At 47.2% G+C, this 21,812-nt stretch overlaps 2 protein-coding genes and 1 long non-coding RNA gene across 4 annotated transcripts; 1 reads left to right on the top strand and 2 right to left on the bottom strand.

Moving 5' to 3' along the window:
* Window positions 1–6,128: 6,128 nt before the first annotated feature.
* LOC117836142 (probable receptor-like serine/threonine-protein kinase At4g34500) lies at window positions 6,129–9,642 on the top strand. Its single transcript, XM_034715519.2, has 5 exons — window positions 6,129–6,847; window positions 8,263–8,367; window positions 8,495–8,617; window positions 8,719–9,229; window positions 9,309–9,642. The coding sequence occupies exons 1-5, from the start codon at window positions 6,243–6,245 to the stop codon at window positions 9,417–9,419; spliced, it is 1,455 nt and encodes a 484-aa protein (XP_034571410.1). The 5' UTR covers window positions 6,129–6,242; the 3' UTR covers window positions 9,420–9,642.
* A 4,040-nt stretch (window positions 9,643–13,682) lies between these two features.
* LOC117837633 (uncharacterized) lies at window positions 13,683–14,857 on the bottom strand. Its single transcript, XR_004636402.2, has 2 exons — window positions 14,077–14,857; window positions 13,683–13,980 (listed from the first exon to the last, which is right to left on the bottom strand). It is a non-coding gene; the product is annotated as an uncharacterized lncRNA (long non-coding RNA).
* A 462-nt stretch (window positions 14,858–15,319) lies between these two features.
* LOC117841038 (steroid (22S)-hydroxylase) lies at window positions 15,320–21,411 on the bottom strand. Of its 2 annotated transcripts, XM_034721602.2 has the most exons (9): window positions 20,852–21,411; window positions 20,427–20,754; window positions 20,115–20,267; window positions 18,112–18,363; window positions 17,865–17,957; window positions 17,165–17,243; window positions 16,943–17,049; window positions 15,988–16,290; window positions 15,667–15,808 (listed from the first exon to the last, which is right to left on the bottom strand). In XM_034721602.2, the coding sequence occupies exons 1-8, from the start codon at window positions 21,094–21,096 to the stop codon at window positions 16,018–16,020; spliced, it is 1,530 nt and encodes a 509-aa protein (XP_034577493.1). In that variant the 5' UTR covers window positions 21,097–21,411; the 3' UTR covers window positions 15,667–15,808; window positions 15,988–16,017. The 2 variants fall into 2 exon arrangements, with proteins under 2 accessions (XP_034577494.1, XP_034577493.1); XM_034721603.2 differs by lacking the exon at window positions 15,988–16,290 and having other exon boundaries at window positions 15,320–15,808; window positions 20,852–21,409.
* Window positions 21,412–21,812: the final 401 nt, after the last annotated feature.

The raw sequence follows: 21,812 nt of genomic DNA, 5'->3' as shown, positions 1-21,812 counted from the left end.
CCTAATTAGTATCCAAACATCCGATGTGATAGGGGCTAAATTTTAGCCCCCGTCTGCCAAACACCCTCTTGTCATTTTGGTGTGGCTTTCTCGCCCGCTCCCTCAGAAGTTGTACGGTTTATAAACCATGTGTTGAATAAATGTGTTATCAACCTCCTGGGACTAATATTTATATCATATTTAGTCTCTGCTTGTGTGGGAACGCTTCAACTGGCATGCACCATTGACTGTTGTCCCACCGATATTCATATGTTTCTCTTTCTTAAGGCCTTTCTTCATCCGTTACTTAAAGCCTCTAGTTTCAACTACTCATTCCGGTTTCTTTGCATTTGCTCTATTTACCTGTCTTCTTGTGATCACCGTCAGGATAAAGGCACATTGGATCTCCTTGACTCCTCTCCCTTGTGGCACCTCAGCAATTCTATGAGGATAATTTATTAAGGTGCTTATGCACTGCGCACTTGAGGTAATCGCAACAGCCAACAGGAGTATCGTCTTGGAACGTTTTATCTCCAACTTTAGCGAGGGACCTTTGAATTCTGAGTGGTGCCCATCATGGGGCATACTATGTAAAATCTTGGTGGCCCCAAGTGATTTCAGCCTGGTTTGGTTCACTAAATTTAAGTACCCGTCACATCGAAAGTTTAGATACTAATTAGGAGTATTAAACGTAGACTATTTACAAAACCGATTACATAAGTGGAGGCTAAACGGCGAGACGAATCTATTAAGCCTAATTAGTTCATGATTTGACAATGTGTTGCTACAGTAAACATTTGCTAATGATGAATTAATTAGGCTTAATAGATTCGTCTCGCCGTTTAGCCTCCATTTATGTAATGGGTTTTGTAAATAGTCTACGTTTAATACCCCTAATTAGTATCTAAACATTTGATGTGACACGTGCTAAAAATAAGCAAAAGGAATCAAACGCCACCCAAGTGATCTCGTGGGCCAACTGACAGTCCATGCTATTGATCCTATTTATGAAGGATTTCTTCATCGTTTTTGTTAATAGTCATAGCTTGTTTGTCCTCATATACCATAAAAGAACGTTTAAAGGAATTGGAATTAAAAAATCACTTCGTCACGCTGCTCCAACGAAAGACAAAAATAATTTTTAAAGATAAAATTTCTAAAAATGTTGATTTAGCCTTGCACGCTCTCTCTTTCACAGACACTTTGCTCCCCTTGCCGCGGCACTTTGATACATGCCAATTTACCACAGCCGCTCGCTTGCCTTGCTCGCTACCACAGAGTGCTGCATCTCTGGCTCACCGCTTTGATGCATGCCAATTCACGCTCACTTGCCCTGCTCGCTGTTGTATGTCGAATGCATCATCTTCCCATGTGCTTCTTCTAATTTTTTCCTCTCTTCCTTCTCATCTAAAGCAGAGCAAGCGTGTAGCTGTTGTCCAACATGAGTAAGGGTGTTTGACTACCGCAGCCCGCAGCCGCTGGAGGCAGAGCGCGATCTCTGGTTGGTTTTCTTTGTTGTTTCCTAGTTCATCATTATCAGCCTAATCAAGAGCCTTCGCACCAATGTTCTTGGAAAAAGAGCCTTCGCACCAAGAAGCCGAACCCGCATTTTAGCTTTGGCATGTCGGTAGTAAGAAAAGGCCAGAAGTTGATCTTCCCACCGGGGATGGAGTCACTAATAGCGGGACTTATCATTTCGCCGCTACGGTTCGATTCCACTGGTGCCATCCATGTTTGGGTTTTCGCCTACGGAGCTACATTTTCTATGTTGGCTTTCCCTTGTCGCCTGTCGGTGGTCAATTGCGAAGTCGTTGATCCACAGGCAATGAGATAATCTGGTCCTTCAGGCTAGAACAGCCACAGAAAATGTATTTTTATCCCTTTTCCATCGGTTCGGTATATTGAGATTGATCAAAGCAAAATAGAAGTCCTACGTCACCCATGTGTCCAAGGTTGCACCGTGTATGAGCAATCTGTTTCTTTATTTTGTGTTGCACCTTGTATGAGAAATACGCTTCTTTATTTTGCATTTTTTTTTAATCCAATGAAAAGTACGCTGCCTTGTATAAGTCTCTTTCCATATAAACTAAAGTACGTTGTTTCTCAATCGTTGGCCACATAATGGACATATTTAGTACAATCAGGATCCAATACGCACGTCAGTTGGCTTTCTTTCCTTTGATTTTTTCTAGCCGCAAAGTAGACATGACCTACACCTTCATGTTTATTTTGAACAGAGGTTTCCTTTCTTTTATGGTTAATAGTATTTGATACTTTTATGGTTAATAGTATTTGATACCGACTCTCTACGTTGATCTAAACCGTTGGATCATCATAAGTGCACATTTTCTTCTTCCTTTTTTAATTATGGACTATTTGGCTGAGCCATTAGATCATTATAAAATCTAACGGTGTGTATTCTTTTCTTTTTTCTGATCAATGTGGTCATTTTTAAGTCCTCTCGACGAACGTGGTGGTTTCTTTTAACACTATTGTATTAGGATAATAGATAGATTTCCTCCGTGATTAAGGTTTTGCATCAAAACGAGGGTGGAGTCCTTTCTTTTTGTTGCGGCATTTCTTTGCTGACCAAATTTATTTAAATACTAAAAGCTTCGGTTCATCAATTGTTTGATGCAAAGTCCAGCCCTTGGTGCTGCATTATACAAATTGGCAGTAGCGCGTCTCGGAAAAAGTTTTCTTTTTCAAGGTAAATATATACAACAACAGCCGTTTTTTCTAATGGTTTTGGGAATTCGCTGAAAATACGATTCCTCTTGTGCTACTTTCTGTTCTTTCCATCATCTCCCTCTCGTGAAGCAGATCGACAAGCTTGGTCTCTGAACGCTAACCAGTCAGACTGTCAGAAGCAGACTGAGCTCTTGGATGCCCCTCAGGCTCAGGAACCACGGCAAGTGCAGGTATGTACAAGTGATGGGGTAAAGAACTGACAAAGGTACTTAGGTACCAAAGAATCTCTCTGCGTGTCTTTACCTTCAAGTTACTCTACTCACTAGGCAAAGTAAACAGGGCTGCCGCCTGCTCTGCATTGTTTGGTGCACACCCTGACACCCGTGCCTACTCTGAAGTCTGAACATGCATACTGAGGCCTTGTTTAGTTCCCAATTTGGGAATGACAAAGTTGAGAGTTTGTCATAAATGCGCAACTGTAGCATTTCGTTTGTATATGTGAATTATTGTCCAAACATTGACTAATTAGGCTCAAAAGATTCGTCTCGCAAAGTACAACAAAACTGTGCAATTAATTTTTAATTTCGTCTACATTTAGTACTCCATGCATGTACCGCAAGTTTGATGTGATGGTGAATCTTCTTTTTGCATAGTATCAAAATTTGGAATTTAGGGAAACTAAACATAGCCTGAGACAATTGGTTTCAGAAGAAAGCTCCTAGAACTGTAAATTGTCGGTAACTCGCGTTAGCTTTGTTCCCTGTCGACGCGGTCGCATGATCGTTGGTGATCCCGGACGGCGCGACTAATTGCGAGCCTGCGAAAAGATAGACCCCGAGGGTCCAGTGCACAGTCGCATGCCGCCGTGCCACCGTGCGCATGCCGCTGGCGTACGTGTCCCTCCGGCCGGCCGGCCGAGTCGCCATCGCTGCCACTCTTCGTTAGTAGGTGTAGGTTGGCATTATGAGCGTCATACACGGCGAAGCTCATGTCATGGTACGCTTCGTCGCCTGTTGCACCCTGCACTGGTTTCGAGTTGCATGCATCTCCTGCATCTGTCGAGACGTGGTAATCGATCGGCTAATCGACGAGCAGATGATTGTGGATGCGCTCGCGGAGATGATCATGATTGACGCACACGCATGTGACCGAGCAATGCGTTTGACCAGTGAGATGAGGTGGTGGCGTCGGTGACCATTCATGGCTGCGTGCGTGGCGCGGGACTGATCGACGCGAGCTGAGCTTAGCCCGTGATCCTTTTCAACGGCGTGTCCGCATCCCCCCTCCCCTCCTCCGCCCCCCCCCCCCCCCCCCCCCCCCCCCCCCCCCCCCCCCCGCGTCCAGCCTGCATTGGCTTGGCTGAAAGATTCGGGTTTCCAATTTGGTGACAAGCAGCGCGTACCGTTTGGAACAGTGGGCGCTGCCACGTTCCCCATTTTCGATTAAAGCTGTAGGCATCTTCAGGCACGACTGATCTTGGGGTGCCAACGAGACGAGCCAATCATAGCTAGGTCATCCTGAATTATTTGCCTACTGTACCGGCGAAACCTCGAAAAAGCTTACCGGGAGGAAAAGGGTAACAAGTTTAGTATATGCACGTATGCCTGTCAACTCGGTGGTATACATACCAATTGTGTATTTCCACGTACGAACTGGGTTTAACCACTGAAGTCTGAAGACATGCACCAACGTTTTGGTTAAGATAGGATCACCCTTCCTTTTAGTTTGAACCGGCTGCTACAACTAATCAATTCATTTGACACTGAGCTGAAAAAAGTCCAAAGTCCGAAGGGCAAGCATGGGCACACGCACCTCCCCGACTCTTTTGCACGCTTGGTTTCCAAGCCAACCAACCGGCGCGGCGCGGAGGACAGGGCAGCCAGAGGCACGGCGAGGAGTATCCACCAAACCCGTGGCGGACACCCTCAGAGCAGGAACCAAGCATAATCCAAGGTTACCTTTGTTAATTAGGCTGTCATGTCGCTGTCCAGGGCTCCAGGCCCTCCCCTGTTTAATTGTGTTTATGTAACTAGAACTGCTGCTGGTGCAGCTGCACTGCACTCTGCAGTGTCTCTGATCGATGTGGGGTTTAGCAAATTTATAAACATCTCTTTTTTTAGGGGACCCATATGAAAAGGAGACGGCGATACAGAGGCGAGAGATTAGATGAATGCAATGACTGGTTGGTGGAGGGATCGATCGTGAGGTGCGCGCGCGCTAGGACCAGGAATGTCTCGGACGACGGTGATTATCGGATACTGTCGGTAGCGAGCTCAGGGAACGGGGCCGTTTGTTTATGTTTGCTAGTGATCGTTAGTGTAATTTGATTCCAGATAGATGTACCTATAAGCTAGGAGTATTTATATTATATACATGGCTATAAAGTATATAAACGGTGAGCATACGGGACACTGAAGCAATACAGCTAGCTGAGACATGTATTATTTTGACTGAAGTCAGCAGGGGAAACCTCTGCCTATCATTTTTATAATTTTTTATTCCAAACTTATTTAATTCATTCCGATAGGGTGTGGTTGAACCCAAATCCGTTGGGTGCTACTCGCATACCTTGTATGCCTAAAGCCTAGAGCTAAAGGAGCTGAAGTTTCAAAAAAAGAAAAGAGCTAACTGAGCTGTCGTAATAGAAACAACAAAACAGTCTGTATTCTGCGCTACCAGCGGCGGTGTACTGTAGACGTATAAATACGCACGTACAGTATACCAGTACATGCGTAAACACCTTCTCGTACGCAGAAGCATCAGGGGCACGCAACAGATTCCGGCGAGGTGCGAGAGAAAGCCGACCAGAAACCAACGGGCGCTACGGAGCCTTCACGGGGCCCTAGACCTCGCCGGCCGCTCACGGGAACGGGACGGCCTCCGCCCAACGACCGCTCCACGCATGGCCGCGCACCAGAACAAAAATACACGCCTCCCGTGGAACGGCCGGAACCGCCAGGAGGAGGGAGAGGAAGAGGAAGAATACGCCCGCCACCGGTAGCCCTGGCCCACCGGTGGTCGATGCCGCCATCATTTGCCTTCGCAGGATCGAGTGCTTTCTGTTTGGGTGTCAATTGATCGTATCCCATGCATGCCATTAGACGATAGCGTACTATTTTAGTTGGGCTAGCTGCTGGTTGGACGTCGCTTGAGCAATCAACGTATGCCCTGCATCCGCATGCGAGGGTTCTATTTGATGATTAGTGACTCGTATGCTTGAAACCGAGCTATTGTTCATCGGTCTTTAATGGGACATAGGTATAATAAACTTACAAATGCGTGGATTACTCTACTTCTAGAGAAAACAGTGCAAGTGCAACGAAAGGAAATGATTTAGAAAAAGAAAGGAGGGCTCGAAAACGAAATTGATGGGCCGGGCCCACGGAACGCCGAATCCACCAACGTTAACAACGACAAAACTCCCACAGCGCCATAAAACGGAGCTGGCTGCCGCCCGCGGCACGCTCCGCCCTTCCTCCCACCCTCCACTCCCTCGCCACCACCCCCTCTGCTCTGCCCAACGGGTCGGAGACGGAGGCGGCCCCACCGCCCTGAGCTCCTCTCAACCGCCAATGGACGCCGCCGGGCCGGCATCGGCATCGGCCGCCGCTGCCGACGCCGGTGGCGGCGCCCCGGCTGACGGCGGCGACAGGAACGCCCTCCTCGGCATGCCGGTTCCCGTCGCGGCGGGCGCCGCCGCCGCCCTGGCCGCGCTCATCGTCCTCGCCGCGGTGGCCGCCGCCGTGTACTTCGCGCGCCGGCGGGGCGCCAGGCCGCCCTCGCTGTCGCGCGTCGAGCACGCGCCGTCCTCCACCTCGGGCTCGGGCTCCTCCCGCCCGGCGTCGTCCGCGCGCAAGGACAAGGCCGGCGGCGCGGATCGTGCCGCGGGTACGGGCGCGGGCGCCAGCTCCTCCGACGTGGCCAGCTCGTCCGCGGCCGCGAGCTCGCTCGAGTCGCCGGTGAAGAGGAAGCCGGAGGCGGTCAGGGTCGTCGCCGGCGGGGCCGCGGCGGGGGTGGAGATGGGGTGGGGGAGGTGGTACGAGCTTGCGGAGCTGGAGGTCGCCACGGGCGGGTTCTGCGCTGAGAACGTGGTCGGGGAGGGAGGCTACGGCACGGTGTACCGCGGCGTGCTCGCCGGCGGGGAGGTTGTCGCGGTCAAGGACTTGTTTGATCACAAGTGAGTTCCCCTGTTCTCCTCTGCCCTTTTCCTCTTTACTGTTATCTTTCTTTTCTATCCCAGATCATGGTAAAAAGCATCGAACCCATGTGTTAACTTTCAGAAAAAAAAAAGCTCATTAGCTGTGCATCTACTGAATGGACATGTGTAAAAGAAATTAACCGCCGTAGTAAGTAGTACTTAGCAGTACAATTATGTCCGTTGTTCTTTTGGTGTAAATGCTTGAACGGGTAGTACAAGTTCCTAGTGGTACTCTTTGGGGCGTAGCATTTGGACAAGCAAGGAGTATACGTTTTGATGCTTTCCTAGACTGGATGCATTTCTTGGTCAATTGTCACGTACTCACATTATATCGGGGTGGTTGTGGTTTTGCTGTTGATGTGGCTTCAAGATTGTCAAGTATCATGGCCATGTAAAAAAAGCTTGTAAAACATGTTTTTATTAGCTTAAAAGCAATACTTCTGACTTTTGTTACCAATGTGAGCCTTCAGTTCTGCACAAGTTTAATCAATTGACTGCTCATCAACTAACCATTCGCGACAGCAGCATTTGGCCCCGAAAAGATTAACGAAGACAATTCTTAGAATTCTGTGCATTTTTAGTTCTCCAAACACAGGATGAAAAAGGTTCATTAGCTGAATCCTTTTTGGCTTTGCCAAAAGAAAAACAAAAAAACAAAAAAGGGTTGATCTTTGATGCCTTTAAAGTTAGTTCACAATCTTCAGCTGTCAGTTCTGACTGAACGCCCACAAGTCGCTGGAGAAAAATCTTTAACAATGCAGACATGTCCACACCATGATCTTCAGTTCTTCACTGATCTGCGTGCACGATTGTTAATATTATTGGTCTCTGATGATCCTGTGAATGGATTTAATGTAGCGAATGCACGCCCACAATGTCCACAGGTTGAAGTCAATGATTTTCCAAAAAAAAAAGATACGAATTTATTTTCTTTCCAAGGCTACGTATGATTGTGATATGAGTAGGTGGGTCTTTTTGTGCTTTTATGTGATGGCCCGTATGTATATCCATCTACTTGTTGGTTGAGTTTCGTCGGCAGTCATATGCGCCACGGATCGAAATCCTTTCTTTCAAGAAAAGATAAAGCAGAGGAAAGGCAAAGCGACGACCAAACTTTTCCTTTTCAGTTTCATTTCAATGACAAATATCCAGCTAAAATATGCAGTGCCATGAACTTTGGAGCAGTGTTAGCTTTGAAGCAAATCAAATGCATGCACGTGGATTCCTGATGATTGGCAGAGAAGCAACAGTTATTTCTGTTTGTTTACCCTCACCATACCATGCTAGGACATTCAGGGCAAATAATCAAGATGAAAGACGGCGGATGAGAATTAAACAATTTCTACTCTGAACCTTCACTGATCGGAATGCTGATTGAGACTATAATTTTTTAGGGGTCAGGCCGAGAAGGAGTTCAAGGTGGAGGTGGAAGCCATAGGCAAAGTGAGGCACAAGCACCTCGTCGGGCTCATCGGTTACTGCGCAGAAGGGCCTAAAAGGTGAGGAGTACTGAGTAGTAACCTGTCGGTTAACACGCACTTCTGAATTCACCTGAATAACCTGTCGGCCACTCATGCTTGCTGAATTCTGATACTCACTGGCAATGCCATAAATTTGCGTTCACAGGATGCTCCTGTACGAGTTCGTCGAGAACGGCAACTTGGAGCAGTGGCTGCACGGCGACGTCGGCCCTGTCAGCCCGTTGACGTGGGACATTCGGATGAAAATCGCCATCGGAACGGCCAAAGGGTATTTTCTTCTTCTTCTTCTTCAGACACTTCACTGACAGAGCACCTCGTGATCTTCGATTGCGAATCTGTTCGTTGCTCACCGATGCTTCATCGATGCAGCATCGCGTACCTGCACGAAGGCCTTGAGCCCAAGGTGGTGCACCGCGACATCAAGTCGAGCAACATCCTGCTGGACAAGAAGTGGAACCCCAAGGTGTCGGACTTCGGCATGGCCAAGGTCCTGGGCTCCGGCTCCAGCTACGTGACGACCCGGGTGATGGGCACGTTCGGGTACGTGGCCCCCGAGTACGCCTCGACGGGGATGCTGAACGAGAGCAGCGACGTCTACAGCTTCGGCGTGCTGCTGATGGAGCTCGTCTCCGGGCGCAGCCCCGTCGACTACAACCGCCCCGCCGGCGAGGTGAACCTGGTCGAGTGGTTCCGGGGCATGGTGGGCGGCCGCCGCGTGGAGGACCTCGTGGACCCGCGCGTCGCCGCTCCGCCGCCGCCAAGGGTGCTCAACCGGGTGCTCCTCGTCTGCCTCCGCTGCATCGACGCCGACGCCCACAAGCGGCCACGGATGGGGCAGATCGTGCACATGCTCGAGGGCGACGAGTTCCCCTTCCGCACGGTATGTTCTTGCTTGGCCGATGTCGGGCAGCCATTGCCACGGCCATGACATGACACGCCAGTTGTTCTTGGTGGTGCAGGAACACCGCTCGCCGCGGGCGTCTCACCGGACGTCGACGGGCACGCGGCCGTCGCTCCTGTCGGAGAACGTCGCGGCCGCCGACGACTCGGACAAGTCGATGTGGAGATGAGGGATCGGAGCTGCAAGCAACCACGCACGCACCCACCTGACGCGGCGTACGTGCGAGGAGCTGGAGCTGGACTGACTTTTTCACCGGGTGTAAATTTTTGTTGTTTATTTACAGCGGGGATGACAGGGGTTTAATCTGTGATGCTGCCCGCTAAGGTTTGATGGCGTTTGCCCTAATGTATGGTTTGCCACGGGGTTGATAAAATTTTTTCATGCTGTTGTTACCATGCTGTGCGGCAGCAGGCCAGCCAGAGACGCGATGATCATGTTTGGCATAGACCATTGGTGGATGATGGTTGAATTGCTTGTGCCGCGGTTCTGTTCCGCCATCACGCGCGCACGCGTGGCTGCAACCCCACCGCGGGCAATTATTCCTCACAGCGGCCGATCCCCGGCTGGCCGCGGCCGAGATGGGAGCGTCTCGGCGTGCCGCGGCCGTGGTCAGGAGGCGACGAGCGGTGTGGGGGCGTGGGAGAGATCACGCGTTGCGCGTTCGATCCGCGCCGCCGGACGACTCGGAGCAGCGCGGTGCGCGCGGCGAGGCGGCGGCACAGGCACTCAACGTCGGGTGCACGATCAGGGCTCGTGACCGTGTGGGTTTTATTACATTATTTATTTAGAAGCTTCTAAAATTCCTGTCACATTAAATGTTTAAATGTTTAGATACTAATTAGAACTATTAAACATAGATTAATTGTACAGATGGAGACTAATTTGCGAGACGAATCTATTAAACCTAATTAGTTCATGATTTGACAATGTGGTGCTACAGTGAACATGTGCTAATGATGGATTAATTAGGCTTAATAGATTCGTTTTAGGAATTAGCCTCCATCCGTGTAATTAGTTTTATAATTAACATGACCTCCGAATATTCGATGTGATGTGAATTTTAGTCCGAATTACAGATCCAAACACCCCAAAATTCTCAATAAAAGCTTATGGGTGCCTGCGCGGTGGGTCACTGATTTCAGTCTCCCAACTCCGCACCCCGCGCGCACTGTTGGCGACAGGATGCTGTGCAGTGTAGAATACAGCAAGACGCATTTTAGGAAGCGCTGCGAACCGTCAGACCCCTGATGGCCTGGACCTGCCATCGGCGAACAGCAGAGGCTTAGCGGCGCAATAAAATTTGAATACCGGTGCACCGCACTGCTGCAGAGGCTTTTGTTCATGCAGGCTCAGAGCCTCAGACTACTGTGGCGGCCATCAGAACATTGGCTTCAGCACTGCAGAGGACTCTTCTGGCTGAAGCAAGCAGCCATTTTGTGTTTGCCACTGATTTCCTTTGTTTCTGCGCTCATCACGATGGTATTCATCTGTGATCAGCCTATGTGCCTTCCCACGAAAGATATGATCAATTACCCCTCCGTGGCTAATTAGTCTATTTCTTACCCAACAAGTGTCTACATTTTATATTAAAAAAACAGAAGAGGTAATAAATAGTGTCAATTTTACAAAAATAAAGGTGAGCAAAGTTCGTCTCGGTATAAATTGCAAGACGGAGCTAGCCATAGCTTCATTTAGCGGCTAACATTCAAAGTCATAATTTCAATTTAAAATACATCCATCACAAAGAAAATTCAATGTCATAAAATATCGTATCAATTTGAAATTAGAATGGCAGAATTTCTAAAGTTTACAATCTAAAAGTTCAACCTAAACCCTCAGCTATAAAACCATACAACCAATCCTTATTCAACATGATTTAGTTTTACAGTGGTCCAGGACTTAAGTAGTGTTTGAATTTCAAACTTTTATAAATGGTGTTAAGATTTGAAAAGTTCCTAAATACTTTTTTAAGTCAAATAAAGAATAAGAGGACCAAAAATAGCTAATGTTTAAACTAAACCTTATGTTGACCAAACTAAACTCCATAGGCCATACCGTTTTCATTTAGGTTATACTATTTTCATTTAGGTTCTGAACAATCGTCCAACAAACAATTTGTTCTTAAAAAAATATATTGTTTACAAATTACCTTGAAAACCATGCTCCAATCTTATATATATGTACGTTAAATTGCGCGATATGAGTGAAACAAATTAGGAAACTTGTCTCAGTACATGTTGTTTAATAAAACACAATCATGTAAAGTTATGATTTAATTACAACAATGTAAAATAGGTTAAAATCATTTTCGATAGTAGAGGTTAGAATGTTAACTTCGTTACAATTTCATTTAATAAACATAAACAGTGTAACTTTAATAAGTTAAAAACAATTGATAGCCGTTAAAAAGGTTAAAAACTGCAACAATTAGCAATAAATTTAATTTATAACAATGAAAGTAAATAAACTACACAACTACAGGATCTTGGTGGAGTCGAACCACCTTCCGTCCGGGCAGGTAGGCAAAGCTGACCAGTCCACGGAGGACCTCACCGTGTTGAGATAAGATCCAGAGACAGAGTCGGGACACAGACGAGGACTACACAGCGGTCTATACGCGAAACTTAACCTCAATTTTGTTGCCAAAATCACTTGTACGAACCTACGCTTATTTGAAATGAAAACCAGCAACGAGACAGATCTGCCCACAAACAGAACAGCGTAAAAAACCTAAGCTTATACAAAATGTAAACTGCTTCGGACACATGCACAGCAGTTGCAACAAATTACAATACAAAGTTGAGTGTCGGATAGCAATGAATGAGTGAAATCAGATATACCTTCAGCCCAAACCTCTTCCACGTTGTCTCCTCCAAAAAAATGCCAGCAGAACTGTAGATAATGTACTCTCCAGGTGAACTACTCTTACAGCTCAACCTCAAAAAATACGACAAGAACAATTGCAACGACAAAACATGTGTTACAAAAATTAAGCAGCATCAGTCACCATATATTGTGAAACCCGCCAAGCAGCCAGACGGTCCGCTCAAGTGGTGAAGTACTTTTCTAGACCACGGGGGAGCTCGACCAATAAAACCACAGAAAATTTCAGATATTTAGGAGGCTTCAGCAAAGCTTCGACTTCAGCAGAAGACATCATAACTCCAGAACCTCCAACCGAAGACATTTAGGAAGCTTCAGCAACATAACCGCTGAAAGCACCAGCAAGAACTTCAGAACTCCCAGGAGCATGAGCAGCTGCGGAACTCCCAGGAGGCACGAAGCCTCAGCAGTATCTTCCAGGGAAGAGAACAGCTGGAAGCTTCATAAACCAGCACGCCATCTCGCCATACATCCTCGTACATGTCCTTATACAACTTACAAGGGAAGACAAATTGCACTTACACAAACTGATTACAATAAACTAGTTGAATAGCTGCATCTTGCATAACCACTATAGAACTAAATATCACATAAACTTGCAACACTTGATCATTCTAGATATTGATATAATTCAAAATTAACACTCAGAACAAAATATAACAGAGAACTTACAGTGCCCAATATATATAGAATTTCATGTTTCTTGACAGAAATCCTAGGTGAGGTGCTAATTGAAGCATGAAAGTAACACTTAAAAGAATCAGCGTAGCAGCCGCGACACATTTGCCACATACACATAATTTAACTCAGAAGATTCACAGCTGATAGTATTAAGGTGTGAAGGTGAGGTGTGAAGGTGTAATTCAGAACGTGACACATTTGCCACATAATTGAACTCAGTAGATTCACAGATGATAGTATTGAGGTGTGAAGGTGTAATTCAGAAACCAGCAGTTATCATCGCCAGGTTTCCCTTTAATTAATTCATTTTTTCAATTTGGTACGCAGATCGACTTAAAAATCGAACAGTACGCGTCGTTCGTGTGTCAGTGGTGTTGCTCGGATGGAAGAACAGATGGGTGCACTATGACTTGGCACGTCCTAAAATTAAGAAGCATGGCATGGATGACTGCTTTAACCGTGAAGTTAATGAGTTAATGAAAGCACGTACTACAAGCAACAAGGATTGATGATTGCACCACTAAACTTCGCTTAGTTATAGACGTTAAGAAATTTATCTAGTTTGCATTATAAATTGCAACAGCATAAGTATGGATTAGTATGTAATATGAATTGCAACTTCAGATTGCCAATTGTACCTTGCGTGCGGCGCTGTAGCTCCTTGCCAAATTGTAGAATGCCCGAGGTGTACCAGGGAGACGTGTAGCCAACAAGAAGAAGCGGGCACAGGGACACAAGGGGAGGGAGAACCCGGGGGATAAAAAAAATAACCCCCCGTGCGATCTCCCACCCGAGGCACAAAATCAACATCTTTATTACGGTGGCCTGCCATGCGAGCGCACCCATCATGGCAAAGGCCTTCAAGATGTCACATCTTTTTTTTTCACATCTTCTCTTTTTTCACATCTTTTTTTCTTTTCTCCTCCCGACTCCACACGCAACTCGCTGGTTACATGTGTTTAGCTTACCTCGCCTTCAAGGCACGGATTTCCCCGAGCAACATCTCTCGGATCTAATAATTATGGAAATTCCATCCAATAATTATCAATACAAAGAGATATCATCAGGAGAGTTGAAGCAAATCCAGCAATCCGACCACACCGCCGCGTCCCTTCCACGCCTCCGAAACCGCCAGATCACCCCAATCTCGCCGAGACGTCCCAGCTCTGAAGGTCAGCAGAAAACAAAATCGAGGGATAAGGCACCGTACGACCAACCGAAACAGACTGAATCAACACGGGTTCCTTGGGCAAAGGACTAACCAACATCAGATCCGACGCGCCCAAACATGCAGACCAGCAGCCACCGCGCACACATCGACGCAGCCTCGTCTCGATCCGAGCCGGCGCACGCGCAACTCTTAATCAGATCTGAATCTGCACATCACAAAACAAGCCCATGTGTTTCGAGCAGACAAACAACGGAGAGATATTCACCGTTCGTCGATCCGACAAAGCATCCGACGAGAAGTAAACCGCACGGATCGGCATGGAGAAAGGAAACTTGTTTCGATCTAGATCTAGACGAGATCGGCATGTAGAAAGGAACGTAGTTTGGATCTAGACGAGAAAGGATTTCCAGCAGGGGAACGAAGCAACTTAAGGGCCAAGGAAAAGGCGGGGTGGGTAGGCAAGGTTAGGGTTAGCGGGTGGTGCGGGAGGATTAGCAGAGGAATCCAAGGTATTTATTGTCCGGTTGCTGGGATCCGACGGCGGCGATGAGGCGGTTCGAGTCGGACGGCAGGATAGCGCGCACGTGTCCGAAGACCATTGGCGGTGCCACGTCGATTGCGTGGGGCGACCGCAACTTGCGGGAATTAGCGTCACTGCATGCGTCATTGTTCTTTCAGGATCTGTTGCGGAAGGAAATCTTGTGGCCACCGTTGACGGTGGTTCTGATTGGTTGGTTCGCGGCGGTTGCCAACCCTCAGACTGGGCCTTTTGGGCCTCCAGTTATATGGCCACCGCACGCAAGAAGACTTTCGGCCATGGAGGGCCTGCCATGGCCCTCCCAGTTTGCTTGCTAGCTTCTGCAGGAAAGAAATATCACAGACTCGTACCGAGGTTTCGGCAGTTTCTCCACGTGAAAAGTTAGAAGTTTAGTCAAACAGTAAATTTTTTGTGCAGCTTCTAAAAAGCTGGAAGCGCACAAAAGCTGAGTTTTATATGAAAAACTTGAAAGGTCAGTTTTACGAGCTTTTCGTAGCTTTCGTAGCATTTTGAGCTCAAAAAATTCAAGATTTTTAGAAAAAAGCCAGCGGTAGTTTTTCAAACAACTAGAAGGTGCAGCTCAAACAAAAAGGTCAAGGCGCTAATTTTGGTGAATCATGAACAAGAGACATTTCAATAATTTTGCAAAATCTTATATATTAGTCTTAGGTACTAACGCACGGATAAGTGCATAAAATCGTATAAAATTGTGTGCATCAAGATGAATTCAATCAACAAAAAAGATAAAACTTTGATGCGACGTCGCAAAAGATTCTACACGCGATTCTCGGAAAAAGAAAGCAGAAAAATTACTATATCTCTATTATTACTTGACATGGGCCGTGGGCCGGCCTTATTACAACCCTACTAAATTTTCCAACCATCCCCTTTTCTTTTTACTCTTTATCTATACATCATCCTTCTCCTATCTTCTTCTTTCATGACATCTACATAAACACGAACCGCCAAACCCCAAAACGCAACGAAAAATTGTACGCTCCTCTGTACTCCCCTGCTAGACACGTACCCTACGTCCGTGCCACTACGTCGCTGTGCTCTCGGTCAAAACGCTGTGTTCGCCGGCGATCCTCTGGACCCTGATCGGCAGGCCCTTGGGGAAGTCGACGAAGGGGTAGACGAAGGCCCGGTCCGGCTCCGCCAGCTCCCACCGGAAGTTGAGCACCAGGTGGTGCAGGAAGATGGCCATCTCCAGCTTCGCCAGCTCTGACCCCGCGCACAGGCGCGGCCCGCCGCCGTACGGCATGAAGCTGCTCGGCGCATTGCTCTGCAACAAAACACCAGCAGAATCAGACACCTGCGGCGAGCATGATCAGTGAAAGAATAGTCGCAGGCTTGACTGTTCAGAGAATCTATATCATTTTATCTTATTTGTGGTTCATCAGTGAAAGTTCAGAGAATCTAGATCATCTGTCTTCTTGGTTCATCGGTGAATTGAGATCGTACTTCCACGATCGCAGTCGCAGTCCCTACTCCCTAGGGGCGCTGACGACGGCGCCGGACATCCCCATCGGTTTGCGGCGGATAAAGAATTAGCGATGTGTTGGCGACGGATGGATTCCACGCACTCTGCTGGCTGGATTCCAAGCTTCCAACGTGCCGTTCGTTTCCCAATTGGACCATATGATCTTGGAATCGTCGGAGGGAGAGTGCAGCTGGCAAACTAGCACGTCTCTTTCGATCGGACCACGACGAGATCGGGCACACGTGTGGGCGTCGAACATTCCCTTTCGTGTCAGGCCCATGCTCCTATCAATAATGGAGGTCAGCAGAGTAGGGGACGTTTGATTCCTTTGCTTATTTTTAGCACGTGTCACATCGAATGTTTAGATACTAATTAGAAGTATTAAACGTAGACTATTTACAAAACCCATTACATAAGCAGAGGCTAAACGGCGAGACGAATCTATTAAGCTTAATTAATCTATTATTAGCAAATATTTACTGTAGCAACACATTGTCAAATCATGGACTAATTAGGCTTAATAGATTCGTCTTGCTATTTAGCCTCCACTTATGTAATGGGTTTTGTAAATAGTCTACGTTTAATACTCCTAATTAGTATCTAAACATTTGATGTGATGGGTGTTAAAAATAAGTCAGAGGAAACAAACACCCCCTAGGTGTCGTGTTTTCGCTGGATATTCTTCAGTGTTCAGAGTTGGCACACATTTATCTCATGCTCCCCTTTTCAGATTCTAGTAAAAGCGCACGACGTGAAGGTTAGCGTACGATCGGATTCACTGGCCTGCATACGGCCGGAGGCTGCATCCAAATGCTCAGATATTTTTGTTTCCGTGATGGATTGGTGATCGGTGTTCATGTGACATCTACTAATTGGTTTCAGTTAATTTGTGTAGACTGAAACTTAGTTTGCAGAATTGCAGGGGGAGCCACTGACCTTCCATCTCCAAGGGTTGAACTGATTGGGGTCCTCGTACAACGACGAATCCAGATGTACCGCCGCCAGTACCGGAAGAATTTTCCATCCCCTCGGTATGTCGTACCCTTCATTTTGGCAGAGACAATATGGAAGCAGAGAAATGTTCAGTACATCATGTTCTTGCTGCACGTGTGTGGTCGAATTCAGAATTTCGAGCTTAGGATATAGGGTTAAACCTACCATTGTAATGCACATCTCGGATGACCTTCCGGTGCAGGAACCTGACAACGTTGCCAAGTCTCAATGTCTCATTTATAACCTGCAAGAAACAAAAAGGAAACTGTTAAACGAAAACACACCTACCATTTTCTACGGGTTTGAAGTGCTTCTAGCAGCCATCTGACAAGGCATTTGACATCTACTACTGTGTTTCAGGGTTAGCGACAAGCTTTCAGCATCTTTGGGGTTCTGTCTTATTTAGACCTGACCAGTTTTTTATCCCCCTGATCAGTTGATAATTGGCTGAGTGATGTCTGAAATACGAGTTCAACTTGTCCCATTTGAACAGCGAGATACAACACAGATACCTTCTTGTTGTATGCTAGCTATGCAAGAACAATGTGTACTTCTCAACGCATCTCGACTGTTGCAAAATGCCAGGCATCACCCTCTAAAAGCTTCCAAAACAAAATAAAGAAGAAGAAGAAGAAACTCTGTTGGGAGAGCAAGCGGACGACAAGCACTCCAAAATTGGCCAGCCAATTATTCTGACGCGCCTTCGGTCTCCGTTCGTACGGGAAGTTGCTATCCTGTACGACGCAACTAGACGAGACGGTTTGTGCTGGCACGAGTTGGACTGAAGCAGGCCAGGGAGCAGAGCGTACAGCGATCTCGCACTAGCATTGCGATGGAAAGAACGATCAGAACAAGGGGCCCTTACACATTGCGTGAAAACCATCTCCTTGTAGTCTTCCCAGCTCAATTTGGACGCCCCTCGTAGCCTTTGTCTCCTTGCAATCTCGAGATGCTCTTCCTGCAACTCGTATGTCAGTGTAACAATATATATAATTCCATTATATATAGTATTTTCTTTGACCAAACATCTAGTTTACTGTGGAAAGTTTGAAAAATGATCAGTGAGAGCTAGGTGGATGTATATTGTATAATAGTAGGCTTTGAATTTGTACCCGGAGTTCTTGGACAGCCTTAGGGCATCCTTCAAGGAAGAAGATGGCGAGGGCTAGTGCCATTGACGACGTCTCGTGCCCGGCGAAGAGCAGGCTCAGCAAGAGGTCCAGGATCTGTTCCTTCGAGAGATTGGATTGCTTCAGCGCCCATCCAAGAAGATCATCTTCCTCTACACTTGAGTTCTCCTTGCTCATTTTCTCAAGCCTATCCTCCATTTTCCTCTCTATTACTCCAAGTATGGACGCGCGTGACTACACACAAAAAAAAACACGACAATTGCATGATGTGATTTTTAGATCAATGAAAGCGAACATTTTTTTTATTGCAAAGTCCCTCTAATTTGCAAGAAAATATTGGACGTCAGCTGTACTATCATTTAGGGTTCGCCTAACTGCCTATTGGTCTAGTGCAATGTCTTCTCATAGCTGTCTGTTTTGAAGAAAATTTGTGTCCTTTCATTTGGAAGTAAAAAATACACGTAACTACCGCCAAATATAGATAGAGAGGGTTCAGTAGCACATATTTTCTTTCTCTCGTGTTCATCGATTTATAATCAGTAAAAGAGGTTGAGAAAGTTTTGCTTTTTCAGGTATGGAGGATGCATGGGCATGATTGACTTCAGCTAACAAAACAGCCTGCCGCTATTTCATTAACTGCTAAGTGCAAATTATGAAGTCTCTAATCACTTGCTTAACAAAAAATGAATGCGGCTCTAGCGTGTCAAGAGTTGGTCAGCAGTTGAATCATGATAAATGATGGATTCTTCCAACACATAATCATGTGAAGCTATGGAGATTGATCATTAGATTTTTTTTTCTTAATAGTCTACCTCCCTAAAAAAAGAGTAGAAATTCCCACATGCAATTGTATGATGCAAAGATCCTGTGAATAAAGCAAGCATGCATGCTGCAGCTGGGAGCAATCACTAAAGATCGTTTGAGGGTGACCTCACAGGCAGTGAAAAGTGGGCAGCATTTTTATGGGGCCATGAGTGATGTGGGGAGAAAGTATGATGTAGCAAGGGAAGTTAAAGAAAATAAGCTGCAAATATAGCAAGCCTCTATTCTACTAAATCTAGCTTTCAACTATGCAGTAGTTTAGTAGAAAAGCTGATACAAGATAAACCTGAAAAGGCTTTGTCTCGCAAGTACTCACTTCGGTCCAAATTATATGTAGTTTTGACTTTTTCAGCACATTGCTTTTACTATGTACTTAAACATAGCGTATATCTAGATACATTATAAAATCTATAAATTTTGAAAAACCAAAACAAGCGTATAATTTGGGACGGAGGGAGTAGCAATTACTGTCTACCACTACTGTTTCTAAACTGTTTTCTTTTACCCATTTTGTGGATGCATAAAATCCGTTGTACAGAAAAGAACGCATGAGACGATGTGTATATATCCAAGTACCTGCCTGTAGCAGGAAAGAGATGATCCACTGGTCTCTCTGATTGGACGTGTTTATTAGGACGTGTGCATAACAACACAGCGATCCTTGGACCATCCACGAATAAATCTGAAGCCCACACTGCTCTCGTGTCACGTAGTATATAGCAATTCGATCCGGCCCTCTTCTAATATATATATATATAGCTACATATATTGATGGACCATGCGGCGCCAAACAAAACTTAGCAACCTATCTCTCTCTACTACCTCTCGTATTTTTGTTTTCCTGAGAAGGAAGTACCAAACAAAACGTTGACAGGCTAGGCTAGGTAACATATATGTATATATACATATATATATATATATATATATATTTGTCTATCTCCCTGTAGCTCCCGCTCGTGTGCATCATATATTTCAGATAGAAAACAGATCGCCGTAGCGGTTGTTGCGTGTAGCATCGTCTGATGAAACGTTGGTTGCCGCCTATTTTTGGAAACAAAACAACAAATAAAATCCGTGGGCACAGCGAGTGCGCACGGGGGCCGGGAGAGAGAGAGACAGGGATCACTCAGAGCTAGAGAGCGAGGGAGACGGGTAACACCCACCTTGAGCGCCTTCCAGTAGGCCGTGCCCGGGAAGTTGAGCGGCGCGGACACGACGCCCTTCATGAAGGTGATGTACTCCAGCCGCAGCCGCTCCGTCTCCTCCTCGCCGGGGTCCATGCTCATTATGTTCTTCGCCATCAGGTTAAACGTGAACTGCACTCGTCATCCGCACGCGGGTTGTTAGCTAGCGGCGATCCTTGCTTAGCAGCTTAGCTTGCATGGATCGGTAGTATGGCACCATGCGTGGAGCCAAAGCATTATTAGATAGATTAATCATCACTGGTAGCTCCGGGGAGTCATCAGATGCTATACCTTCTTGGCCTCGTGCTGGGCGGAGAAGGCGCCGTCTGCGGGCGGCCATGACCGGAGGACCAGCAGTGTGTGCCGCTCGACCTCCGGGAGCAGCACGGCGCGGAGGCGGACGGAGCTGAGGAAGTTGAGCGAGATGGCGCGCATCTCCCGGTGCGCGTCCCCCACGAGCACCAGCATGGACCACTTGCCCAGGATGCCGCCGATGCTGCGCGGGTAGCTGCACTCGAACAGACGCCCCTCGTTCTGCAGGATGTAGCGGTTCAGCCCCGCGTCCGCCGACACCACCGTCCGCTCCCCGAACAGGCTCGACCGGTATATCTTCCCGTACCTGCATGCACACGCATGGCGACGGCCAATAAGCTACGACTGCGTCGTGCGTGTGAGCTTAATTGATGGTGTGTGCACCGGCGGCGGCGGCGACGGACCGTGCGACGTGCTGCTCCATGAAGCGGCCGACGGAGGTGGCCGGGTGGGGGCGGAGGTAGCCGAAGGTCTCGCCGACCAAGGGCCAGCCGGGGGCGCCGGGGGGCAGGTTCGGCCGCTTCTTCTTCGTCGGCCGCCACCGGTGGGCGCCGTGGCATTTGGCGACGGTGGTGGTGTAGAAGGTGAGGAGGGCCAGCAGGATGAAGGGGAGGAAGAAGAGGAGCTCGCTGGTTATGGAGGCCATCATGGCACCCACAAGTTCCTACTGATCTGAGGTCTCTAGCTTTGCTGAAATTTATTTCCTGCCGCTTGCCCTGCCCTGCCTGATCACCTCGCCCGCTTTGTTGGTTTTTGTGTGTGCGTGTGGAGGGAGAGAGAGAGAGAGAGAGAAGGGGATGGGTTAGAGAGAGAAAGCAAGAGTGGGAAGGAGAGGGGGCGAGAGCTAAATTAAAGAAGCGCTTTTGGCTCTGGATTTCTCTCTCTACAAGTGCAAGCTTCGCGTCAAGGAAAAAATTGGTAGGAAGCTAGGCGCCCACTTCGCCCCCTCTCGGCTCTGTGGTGCTCTTATATAAGTTTTTGAGATCTGTTGACAGGGAAGAGGTGGTTGTGGGAGCTCTTTAACCAGAAATTTTTTCTTTCTTTGGTGCGGCGCGCAGGGAGTTGGGTCGGTGCATATGCATCTCCAATGTTTAATTTCTCCTGCTTCCCCGAGCCTGCGTCGACTGAAATCACGGATTTGTTCAGTTGAATGGTATGAGCACACGATTCTAGTGCCCGATCGACCATCTTCTAGCTAGGAGGAGGGCTTAGTAGAGTTTAAGGTTGTGAAGGATCCTCTAGCAAAACCCGATCTTGAAGGGAGGATGAAGATGCGGGAACACTACCGGCGGCTAGCGGGATGGCGAATTGCATTGCCGAGGGGAGGGGGTGGACAACAAAATATAGAAGTTAGCATGGTATTAG

Source organism: Setaria viridis, chromosome 9 (genome assembly GCF_005286985.2).
Source record: "Setaria viridis chromosome 9, Setaria_viridis_v4.0, whole genome shotgun sequence".
NCBI lineage: Eukaryota > Viridiplantae > Streptophyta > Magnoliopsida > Poales > Poaceae > Setaria > Setaria viridis.
The sequence above is the reverse complement of the archived record's forward strand: the minus strand, read 5'-3'. Positions and strand labels throughout refer to the sequence as shown.